Raw genomic sequence first — 12,484 nt, forward strand, 5'->3', positions numbered from 1 at the left:
ATCCAGCTGGAGGACACTGCTGCTCAACGCTCCGTCTGCAGGCAGCTCTGCCAACGGAATGTCGGAGGACCGAGGTGATTGGTGGACCAGATGTCTAGGGAGACATGAAGCCAGTACCACATCCACACCCCCAGTACCACATCCACACCCCAGAACCACATCCAGACCCCCAGAACCACATCCACACCCCCAGTACCACATCCACACCCCCAGTACCACATCCACACCCCCAGTACCACATCCTTACCCCCAGTACCACATCCACACCCCCAGTACCACATCCACACCCCCAGTACCACATCCACACCCCAGAACCACATCCACACCCCCAGTACCACATCCACACCCCCAGTACCACAACCACACCTCCAGTACCAGAGCCACACCCCCAGTACCACATCCACACCTCCAGTCAGTGCTTTCCGCTGTACTGTTTGTGGCAGATAGTGTGGATCATGGATCACAAGTAGCAGAGGCAGGATTGTCATCGAGGGACACAACGGACGACCTGAAGCAAGTAAGTCTGTGTACGTGTGTGCATGCGTGCACATGCGTGCGTGTGTGTGTGCTTGTGTGCCTGAGTGCAGAACAGCTGCAGACTTACTTAAATTAGGTTGTATATAAAGTCACAAAGGTGCTGGGTTCTGCTTTACGATCCATCAGTGGCATTGATTTGAAATTCAACTGAGATACTGAACACAAATTTCTGTGTGATTGCGTACAGTATGTGAACAACATCATCAGCAGTAGCAAAAACAAATAAAGCCATCCACTTTCAGCCCCAGCAGGGGATGGCTACCCAATCAGAAAGCTGGACACACCTCAGATAACCAGTGGAAGATGTGTGTGTGTGTGTGTGTGTGTGTGTGTGTGTGTGTGTGTGTGTGTGTGTGTGTGTGTGTGTGTGTCGACAGGCAGGCAGGCAGGCAGGCAGGCAGGCAGGCAGACAGACAGACAGACAGACAGACAGACAGACAAGCTCTGTAGCTTCCTACTCAAAACATTGCTCAAGCACTGGTGAGATTATGAAGCTTTTAAATGTATGTGTAGAATAAGACAGGTCTGGCTTTGATATGAATGCACCCAGCTGCAAGGAATTACAGCCCATGTTAGTGACGGGAGAGAGAGAGAGAGAGAGAGAGAGAGGGAGAGAGAGAAAGAGAGAGGGAGAGAAGGGACAGAGAGCAGCTGAATGATTCAATCCCTGCAACTAAAATCACACACAAAATACTTTTCAGTCAGGAACACTAAAATTTAGTTGATCCATTTATTTGTACATTTCTAAACACACACACACACACACACACACACACACACACACACACACACACACACACACACACACACACACACACACACACACACACACACACACACACACACACACACACACACACACACACACACACACACATTCACTAGAGCGTATGGGAATGCAAAAGGCAATCTTCCCTCCAGCCTTATCCACAGCTTTCAAGGCCCTTACAGCCCTATAGTATGTCTACCTCTGGATGAACCCACTAGGGAGAGAACAATGCCAGCACTCGACCATTCAGATAGAGGGAGAGAGAGAGAAAGAGAGAGAGAGAGAGAGAGATGGATGGATGGATGGCCTTGATGAGAGGAGTGCATGTGGTGGAATAATAGAGGGATAAAAAGAAAGAGAGATCCCGGGCTTCACCTCCAGGCTCTTGCGGTAATGGGTTTTAAGATCAGGGGCATTGAGCATGCTGTAAATGTTACATTCCCTACACGGTGCCTACATTCCATCCTCGCTGAGTGCTATACAAACGCAAGTCAGCGGACTGGCCACAACACATGGACCAGGACTATCATTATTACAGTACGTGTATGTACGGCATGTACAAACATGTCATAGCACTTATTAAGACTGTCCGTGAACTAGCGAGGCATTTTCAATAGCATGCCAGGGTGGGTATTTGAACAGACCTTGTTGACATACATACAGCAACCACCCCCTTCCTGAACATTAGCCAAAATTCCATTTTATGTTGGATTGATGCTCATTAGTAGCCTGGCTTCACTGAGCTCGCATTCTGTTTCTCTCCACAGATCACTTTGACCCCGCTCCCACTCAGACCGAGTTCCAGCCCGCAGATATTAGCCGTGCCAATCACAACCGTTTATCTAATATGGGGTTTGACACAACGACTGTACCCATTTGATACAATGATACGACGACTACCCATCGTTGCTCTGATGGGTTATAGGTCTATCCAATTTCGTTTTGGTCCGTGACCATTGATAACGCCCCTTGGAGATGGAAAATAAACTCAGCAGCTCTAGACCCTTCGCATTTTTGCAAATTGGGTCTGGCGAGGCCAGGCTAGCTCATTAGCGTACATTATCCAGAATCCTGCATCAGTTAGTTAGTGTTGATGAGACATGACACACCACACTCTCTCGTGGCTCCTCTCTGACTCCCACACTCCTGCCTGCAGATCACACACACACACACACAAATCTGTGATATTAATCGATGGCACTCAGGTTGTTGGAAGTGCAGAGAACAAAGCCTGTTGTGGTGTCAGTTTGTGTGTGTTTGTTTGTGTGTATGTGTATGTGTGTGTGTGTGTGTGTGTGTGCGTGTGTCACTGTTGAACAGGTGTGCTCCATCACCCTACACTAATCTGGTGTGACTGCACATGGATCTTTGCCCACCCACCCACACACCCACACCCACCCACCCACACAAACCCCCCCCCCCCCCCCCCCCCAAACCCCCACACACACACACACACACACGCTGTGTGTACACCTGCCCAACAAGCAATGAACAGAAGCAGTGTGAGATGTGGAGGCTCAGCCTGCTGAAGGTTACCTCCTGACAGATGTGATTAGGCTGAAGATGGATTTCCCAGTAAAGACCGTGCCCCTCCGGGACACTTTCACACATTTATATGATCACTTCATACCGCCGACGGGGAGGCGAGTCTGGCTGCGTTCCATATCTCTTCACCTGCAGCTGCTCTCTTCCCAGCACAGAGCACTAACATCTCCATCCACCTACATTGCCATCATCACCATCAACACCACCGTCATTATCATCGCCCCCAGCTGCGCTTGAGCGAGAGTTCTACTCGCTGGTTCTCAGCAGAGGCGCACGGACGGAAGAACGGGCGCTGATTCTCTTAATGATGAGGCCCCCCCCCCCCTCCTCTACCTCCGGTTGCAGATGCCTGTTAACGGCAGGACCGCCAGATGGCTTCATCACTGCTCCTCTGTCTCTTTGATGCCTCAATTACTGCATAATATATATAATTAATTAATAATAATTATAATATTAATAATAATTATAATAATAAGTGCTTTAAAACAGAATGTACATGCACGGATTATTTCACATAAAAATAGACATAAAAGTAGCAACATTCAAATGATGCGTCTTGGAGACTGTTGCTAACTTTAGTCGATGCTGGACGGTATTTACAGTGAGTTTTTCAAAGTGCAAAAATCAAACACTATTTTAGTGATAATTCTATCGTGATACATTTAATCGTATTTTATCGTGGTTTGTCATTATAACGGTTAACGTTACGTCCCTAGTCCAAACTTTAGAGAGAGGCTGTCTGCTCCACACACAGCCGGGGGGGGGGGGGGGGGGCAGGAGATCGCTCCACAGAGATGGAAGCACCTTTGTACCGCTTTCTAAAAAGAAGCGAGCTCTTACAGCCCTCTCTTCAGCGTTGTCATGGTCACTGTTGTGTGGAAGGGCCACTTCCCGCCCGATACAGCCCAAAATAAGAGTTGCAGAGCTGGATACGTTAGGTCTTACCTGGATGTGATCGAAGGAGGCCTTGTTAGTCACATCATACAGGAGGAGAAGAGCTGAGGAGAGAATGCACACACACACACACACACACACACGCACACACGCACACACACGCATACACATTAGATCTACAGGCAATCAACTATAGGGATAGCTCCTCTTTAAACAGGAGTTCTACTCTGTGATGATATGATTTCGAACAGTTAGGAGAGACTCAGTCATTAGGCTCCATGTAAAATAATGGTGCCCGTCATCCTGGGACACGCCAGGCTGGCATGAGAGCGCGTTGTGGCAGAGTCCCGAGGTGGAGCACAGATGGTCAGGCAGCGCCACCCTGGTCTGGTCTCATTAAATTACATCTCCACCACCGTCTTCTCCTACTTTCACTCCAGCCAACATGACACATGTTGCGAGCGCTGTTGTTGTGTTATTTATCTTAGCTTGTGTTTTCAGTGACAGAACGACGGTGCGTGAAGTTGAAGAGCTTCCAGATCCTGTTGCGTCGTCACAAGGCAGGACATCTGAACGCCGGTATTAAGATTGCCCTCTCCTCAAGAATGGAACGGTGGAAATTACATTTAGCAGACGAAAGCGACTTACAATAATTGTATTTAACGAAGGTAGTCAGTGTACTACTACTCGCCAGAACTCACAAGTGCATCTCCTTTCCAAACAAGTGACTAAGAGCATAATCTAGTGCTGAAGGTAATTTGCAAGACTAGCAGAAGACAGTTTGCTGACTAACCTATTCCAGCACATGATGTATTCAGATTTTCATATTGGCAGAATGCTACTGTCACAGTTGAGTTTCGGTTAGCTTTATTTATTTATTTATTTAATTTTTTTTAATTGCTTCTCAAACCCTCCCTCCACTTCTCTTCATCCTTCCATCCCTCTGTTGCCTTTCCCTTCCAATTTATTCATGGGGACAGTTTCTTCCGGGAGACAATACTGTGAAAGATGCATAACGAGCTGCAATTACCATACGGACTGAGGGAATGGGGCTCAGAGAGTGGTAAGTGTGTGTGTGTGTGTGTGTGTGTGTGTGTGTGTGTGTGTGTGTGTGTGTGTGTGTGTGTGTGTGTGTGTGGGGGTGTTCCACTCCACCTGAGCACAGCAGCTGATATATTGTAGCCCTAAACAGGAAGCCAAGGTCTTAAAAACTTGTCTTTATCAGCTTCTAACACTCCCACCCTCTTTCACCCTCTCTTTCACCTAGTACCCTCTCTCTCCCCTCCACTATCACCCTCCCTCTCTCTCCTCCACCCCCACCCTCTCTCTCCTCCTATCTCACCTTCTCTCTCTCCTCCACTCTCACCCGCTCTCTCTCCTCCACTCTCACCCGCTCTCTCTCCTCCACTCTCACCCTCTCTCTCCTCCACCCCCACCCTCTCTTTCTCTCTGCTCCACCCCCACCCTCTCTCTCTCCTCACCCTCTCTCTCTCCTCCACTCTCTCTCTCTCTCCTCCACTCTCTCTCTCCTCCACTCTTACCCTCTCTTTCTCCTCCACCCACCCTCCCTCTCTTTCACCCTTTCACCTAGTACCCTCTCTCTTTCCTCCACCCCACCCTCTCTCACTCCTCCTACCACTCCCTCTCTCCTGTCCCTCTCTCTAATACTCTCTTTCTCCTCCACCTCTCCCTGTCTATAGAACACTCTCTGTCCTTCACCCCATTCTCTCACACTACATGTAGAAATGCAGAGATGAGGTGTGTGTCTGTGTATGACAGAGAGAGAGAGAGAAAGGGAGGGAGGGAGGGAGGAAGAGAGGGATAGGAGAGAGGGGAGGGGGATAGGAAGTGAAAGAGCCAGCAGTGTGATCCATCATCAAGAGATGAGAATCATTGTCAGTTATCACTGCATGACCTTGGTTACTGTTCTGTGGTTGGCACACACACACACACATACGCACACACACACACTTTCTATCTCACAGACACACACACACACGCGGACAGTGCAATCTCTCTCTAATCCTACTGCAACTCACCTCTCAGCTGGACAAGAGCCATTCAGCCATTGGACTGCCATAAGCAAGTAAAGTGATTCTCAGGTCTGTCACTCTGTCACTCTCAGTCCTTCACCCGCGTGAAGGAGAAACCAGAGGAAGATGAGCATCCAGTTTGTGGGGAAGGGATCGATCACAGTGACAACTGCATTCCTAATTTCCCCTCATACTGTGAGAGCTGAATCAATTAATATTGGAGCTGGTCTTCTCAGATAACAGAGGGAGAGAGAGAGGGGGAGAGAGGGAGAGAGAGAGGGGGAGAGAGGGAGAGAGAGGGGGTAGAGCGAGAGAGAGCAAAACTATATGGGAGAGGGAGAGAGAGAACCTGGAGAGAGAACGATCCAGATAAGCCAAAGTATGTTGAGAAAACAACATTATAACCTGTTTTCCATCCATCCATCTCTCCCCTCGCTCCATTTCTCCATCCTTCAGAGCTGACTGGGATCCAATCAGGGAGGGGAGTGGTGCACGATGATAAGGGGAGGGAGAAAACGAGGGAGGAGAGGGGCGATGGAGGAGGAGAGGAGCGATGGAGGAGGAGAGGAGCGATGGAGGAGGAGAGGGGCGATGGAGGAGGAGAGGAGCGATGGAGGAGTAGAGGAGTGATGGAGGAGGAGAGGGGCGATGGAGGAGGAGAGGAGTGATGGAGGAGGAGAGGAGTGATGGAGGAGGAGAGGAGCGATGGAGGAGGAGAGGAGTGATGGAGGAGGAGAGGAGCGATGGAGGAGGAGAGGAGCGATGGAGGAGGAGAGGAGCGATGGAGGAGGAGAGGAGCGATGGAGGAGGAGAGGAGTGATGGAGGAGGAGAGGAGCGATGGAGGAGGAGAGGAGCGATGGAGGAGGAGAGGAGTGATGGGGGCTTTTAACGTCGCCGACTGACGGAACTTAGAGCAGTGTCTAACAGTAATCCACCATCCCTCTCCAGAAGACCACTAATCCTACAACTCCAAAATTTTATTCACATCTGGCTTAAAATTTAATATTTAAGGGGCAATCCTTAGACCTAAGATTTCATTTCATTTCAAACCTTTATTTATACTCGTGTAAAGCACAGAGGTTTCCCTCATTTGCAGTGATGACGAGTTTAGATGAAAGGGAATAAAACGTAAGATTGTGTCAGATGATTTGAAAGAAGCATAAAGGGTTTTCTGAGGATCATGTTTGGAAAACGAATGCTAAATGAACCAGCGTCTCCTCTTCCTATCAATTCCTCCTCCTGTTGCTGGTCATGCTTATGCTCTGTCATAACAGTCTGAAATACAGATAAAAGATGGAGGCCGTAGCCGAACAGCGGAAATCCCACAGTATAAGTAATTGTATGTTATTAGTGGGGTCAGGAATTCACTGGCTAATGCTTGCTGCGTACATAACCCTACCCCCCACCCTACCCCAACCCCTGCCTCTATCTGGGCCCAGGCACGCACACACACAGACACATCAGTGTTTGCCACACCTCTCCCATGATGCTCTTATCCTTTCTTGCTCTAAAAATGTAGTTTGATGTAATGTATTGCTCTATATATGGCTCTGTGTGCTACTAACCCTGTTCTGCCTCCCCTCTCCCTAGTGCCTCTCTCTCTCTCCCTCCTATCTTCTAACCAGGTCCAGTGGATGCCCCACTGTCACCAGCAGACCACCCTGAGTCCGATAGATACCCCTGTGTCTGCTGCAGATGTCGTAGCAAATTAGTTAACACACACACACGTACACACAGACATACAACAGTCCACTTCCGGCTTTAGGCCTGGGCCCAGTACCCCCTACCCCTCACCCTACCCCGGGTCCGTATCCTCTTCCTACCCCCACCCTACCCCTGACCCCTGCCTCTACCTGGACCCAGGCACACACACACACACACTGACATACACCAGTCCTGGGCTCAGATCCCCTTCCCCTCACCCTAACCCGGGTCCGTATCCTTTTCCTACCCCGATCCTACCCCTGACCCTGCCTCTATCTGGGCCCAGGCACATTTATGCACACACAGACATACACCAATGTTTGCCATGTCTCTCCTATGATGTTATTAGCCTCTCTTACTCTGAAAATGTAATTTCATGTTATTTATTGCTCTATAAATGTTCTTAGCCGGTAGACAAACATACTCCAGGAGCTTGCTCGATCGCCTCGTTGAGAGGGGTCAGGGAAGAATTTTTACAGCTCACTTATCTGGCCCCCGGGTGATTACTGTTTTTTTGCTTCCCTCTGGAATATGTAGGGGTGGGATGTCTGCCCACCTCCCTTGTTCTCTGTAAAGCGCATTGTGTTGCCTCTGGGTATGAAATGCGCTATATAAATAAAGCTTTGATTGATTGATTGATTGATAATGCCAATTAACACTGGCTGAAATGCTGATGTTGGGGGCGTGGCCTGGCCTTTGCAAGAGAGGCTGAGCTCATAAACAGGGGAAAGCGAGCGCGCGTGGGGGAGGGAGGAAGACGCGAACAGCTGAGAGGGTGAGGACGTGGACTGAGGACGTGGACTGAGGACGGGGACTGAGGACGGGGACTGAGGACGGGGACTGAGGACGGGGACTGAGGACGGGGACTGAGGACGGGGACTGAGGACGGGGACTGAGGACGGGGACTGAGGACGGGGACGGAGGACGTGGACTGAGGACGTGGACTGAGGACGTGGACTGAGGACGGGGACTGAGGACGGGGACTGAGGACGGGGACTGAGGACGGGGACTGAGGACGTGGACTGAGGACGGGGCCTGAGGACGGGGACTGAGGACGGGGACGGAGGACGGGGACGGAGGACGGGGACGGAGGACGTGGACTGAGGACGGGGACGGAGGACGGGGACTGAGGACGGGGACTGAGGACGGGGACTGAGGACGGGGACGGAGGACGTGGACTGAGGACGGGGACGGAGGACGGGGACGGAGGACGGGGACGGAGGACGGGGACGGAGGACGGGGACGGAGGACGTGGACTGAGGACGGGGACTGAGGACGGGGACTGAGGACGGGGACGGAGGACGGGGACGGAGGACGTGGACTGAGGACGGGGACTGAGGATGGGGACTGAGGACGGGGACTGAGGACGGGGACTGAGGACGGGGACTGAGGACGGGGACTGAGGACGGGGACTGAGGACGGGGACTGACACGGGCCCAGCGAAGGTGGAGCAGTCTTCCTGGCGGGAACCTTTTGCAGCGAATGGACAAGCGGCCGTCTGTCAGCCGAGGAAGCGGAGGGGTGTGTTGATTCGGAGCTCGCTGACGACGCGGGAGCCGGCCAGTCAGCTGGACCTGAGACTGGGCACGATGCGTGGGCCTGAAAGCCAGGAGAGTTCGCGTCGTGGCCTTTTGTGAATTCTGAGACACAAGCAAACCGTTGCTATATGTGGTTTGAACCTGGGATGAATAGGGGAGAGGAAATTAGTGTTTGGGACCATCAACCCCTTAGACAAACGAGGCCATTTAGACAGTCTTCAACCCTCGGTCCGGGGGCACTTGAAAACATGAAGATTTAAGAAGTTTGTGAGTAAGAACATTCCGCACAGGAAGACTGTATCTATTCCTGTGCAGGGGTGTAGAATGAAGCCGTCGGGATTCAAACCGCTGATCAAATAATTCCTCACACAATTCCTGACATTCCTCCCTTCTCTAGTGCAATAGGACAGGACATGGTCCATGACTCAGAGTCTGTAGTAATGTAGTAATGACTGTCAGTTCCAATTAACTTGATTTCAAACCTTCAAGAGACAAAGTGAGAGCCGCTCACCAGACTCCTGTTAATAAAGAACGGTGAAGATAAAATGCTGTACTTATCAAGCTTCACACACACACACACACACACACACACAAACTGTGCACACACACACAAACTGTGCACACACACACATACCTGTACACCAGAGGTCTCAAACTCAAATTGGCTTGGGGCCACTGCTGGTATCGTCAACTCATAGGAGGGCGACTTCAATGTCAACTTCAAGTACTACTAACTATAAAGAAAGTGTAATATTTTACTGCCCTGGACCTGTACTTGCATGTATTAAAGTTCAAGTTTGTTTCCATTTCTTTCCAGACACTTGAATACATTTGTAGGCTACTACAGTATTCTATTTCTTGCCAGACACTTATCTTGAGAGACTGCTGAGGCGTTTTCCTTCTCAGCCGCGTGGCTCGTTTTCCCCTCTCCCTACGACTCACACTGGGGTGCAGTGAACCTAACTAAAAACAAATCCTCTAGCTCACTGCCCTTGTGTATTAATATGTACAATGCATTTGTTTTGTTGATTTTGTGTCTCTGTGAAAAGTCGTCATCACGGAAACCTCAGTGCTTGACGAGTATAAATAAAGGTTTGGATGAATGAATTAATGAATGAACACTGTTCTCCATGTTTAGTAATGAATAATGCTTGACATTATTATCCATTTAGAATGGCAACTTTTTTTCTTGCATATCAGGCAGGTAGCATTTCCACTGAACTCCACAAAAAATACTGCAATGTCCATTGTTCTTCAAACTGTCTGTGTTACTAGTAGTTAAGTAGTTATTAGTTAACCATGAAAACAGCCTCTCGGTGGCTAGCTGTCGCGTGCGGAGTGAGTGCACCTGTGACTGCATGCAGCATTCACCTTGTGCGCTGCGCACAGTAACAGCATTTCTTCCCACGTTTGAGCGACCTGAATTTCGCATTGTAGGCCTGCCTGCCGGCGCCATGTACAAGAGATTATTTTGCAGGCCGGACTACATTATATTTCTAACATCATGTCCCGGGCCGGATGGAGGGGTGGGGCGGGCCGGGAGTTTGAGACCCCTGCTACACATATACCTACTGTACACATGCAGACGATGTATGCAGCTAAATGTTTCAGTGGGATTGCCTATTGTGTATGGCTGTGTGTGTGTGTGTGTGTGTGTGTGTGTATGTGTGTGTGTGTGTGTGTGCTTGTTTTCAGGCCTTACCATGAGCATCGCGGTAGTAGGCATGGGTGACACTGCGGAATCGCTCCTGCCCAGCCGTGTCCCAGATCTGAGGAGGAAGAGGACGTCATCATCATCATCATCATCAGCAGCAGCAGCACCCTTATCACTGTTATCACCATTATCATCATCATTATGCAGCATGGACACGATCAAACATTCTTTATTCCAGTCAAGTCTAATCCCGATTTCTTTATTAGGGAGCAAAATTAGCTGCAGTAACGACCAATAACATCCCTGTGCTCTGGATGGGTTCTTCTGTGCTGATCAGCGTCCCGGTCGGACCGACAATGAGGTGACGAATCGTAATGGAGGGAGCAGCCCCGAGAGGCTCCCCCGTCAGCAGGAAGACGCCGAAATCGACTGAGAATAAAAGAGTAACTCATTGAACCCTTGCTCCGGGCGGATCCCTTCCCCCATCTCACGTTAAACGGACGACCACGGGAGGGTTCCTCTACGAGAGACCAGTGGGTCAGAGACCAGTGGGTCAGTTCGTACAGTAGCGCACACACACGCACGCACACACATACACACACATTCACCTTACCTGCAGTTTGATCTTCATGGTGTCAAGATTCAAAACTTTATTCTGAAAAGCAAAAGAAAGACATGTTCAGCGCTGATTGAAATGCACATCACATGACCTCGCTGTGGGAAACCAGACTCCAGACGCTCAATATGGCTTTTCTATCACATGATAAAAGGTGTTTGTCGGGAGACTGGATAGGTTTCAAGGTCTCTTTGAAGGGTTTGAAGGGGCTAAATTGAGTTGAGGCAAATGTTTTCATCTTCAGTGCACTTGATGTACTGTGATCTTTTTATGGTGCTCATGCTGGGAGTGTGTTGACCGTCTCACACTCACACACACACACACACACACTCACACACACACACACACACACACACACATATACATATACATACACACGGCTACCTGTTTCCCAGTGTGTCATCACCTCAGCCCTGGCTAAGCACCAATGACTGATGAAGTTCCTACACATACACACACAGACACACATACACACCTGCAGCCACTGATCATCTTGCCTGTCCCTGCCAGTGTAGATGAATTATTGTTTAAGCTGGAAGTGTATCAAACATTCTGTGTATAGTATATTAATATGTGATCCATGTTCTTCATTAGATGTGAATCATCAATAGGACACACACGCACACACCCACACATACAAACACACACACACTCACACACACTGTACACACACACATATGACTATGTAACCACCGCTGAGCCTTGTTAATACCAGTCTAATTCTAACTGTCAGGGGTCACTGCAACCTTCTGGTACTTTTAATCGTTTGTGTGTGTGCGTGCGTGCGTGCGTGTGCGTGTGTGTGTGCGTGTGTGTGTAACGAGGAGGGTAGAGTAGAGTAGAGTAGTCATCGTCGAGTAGTGAAGGCAAGGCAAGTTTATTATAGCACATTTAAGCAACAAGGCAATTCAAAGTGCTTGAGTGAAACTCACTCCTCTAGTATAAGTACGGTCTGGCTATACCCAACAGTATCTATAGAGATCTATATCATAGAGAGGCAGCAGAGCTGAATGACCATCATTATATTCACGATAACCTTCTCACAAGATACACTGTACCCTCACGGAAAACAAAAGTGTGGCATTTCACATGCAGATGGCTCGCGACGAGTGGCCCAATCCATCTCCCCCAGGCCCATCTCCCCCAGGCCCATCTCGCCCGGCCCATCTCACCCGGCCCATCTCCCCGGCCCA

At 49.6% G+C, this 12,484-nt stretch overlaps 1 protein-coding gene across 1 annotated transcript in view; it reads right to left on the bottom strand.

The window, feature by feature from the left end:
* rab26 (RAB26, member RAS oncogene family) overlaps positions 1–12,484 on the bottom strand; it is a gene marked incomplete at both ends in the record, with an annotated part of 42,477 nt that overhangs the window by 13,964 nt on the left and 16,029 nt on the right. Inside the window, 3 exons of the mRNA XM_084455938.1 lie at positions 3,797–3,849; positions 10,724–10,790; positions 11,289–11,330. Of these exons, the coding sequence (XP_084312064.1) occupies positions 3,797–3,849; positions 10,724–10,790; positions 11,289–11,330 (162 nt within the window). The remainder of the gene's footprint in view (positions 1–3,796; positions 3,850–10,723; positions 10,791–11,288; positions 11,331–12,484) is intronic.

The sequence above is a fragment of the Borostomias antarcticus genome (genome assembly GCF_949987555.1).
Source record: "Borostomias antarcticus genome assembly, chromosome: 22".
NCBI classification, from domain to species: Eukaryota; Metazoa; Chordata; class Actinopteri; order Stomiiformes; family Stomiidae; genus Borostomias; species Borostomias antarcticus.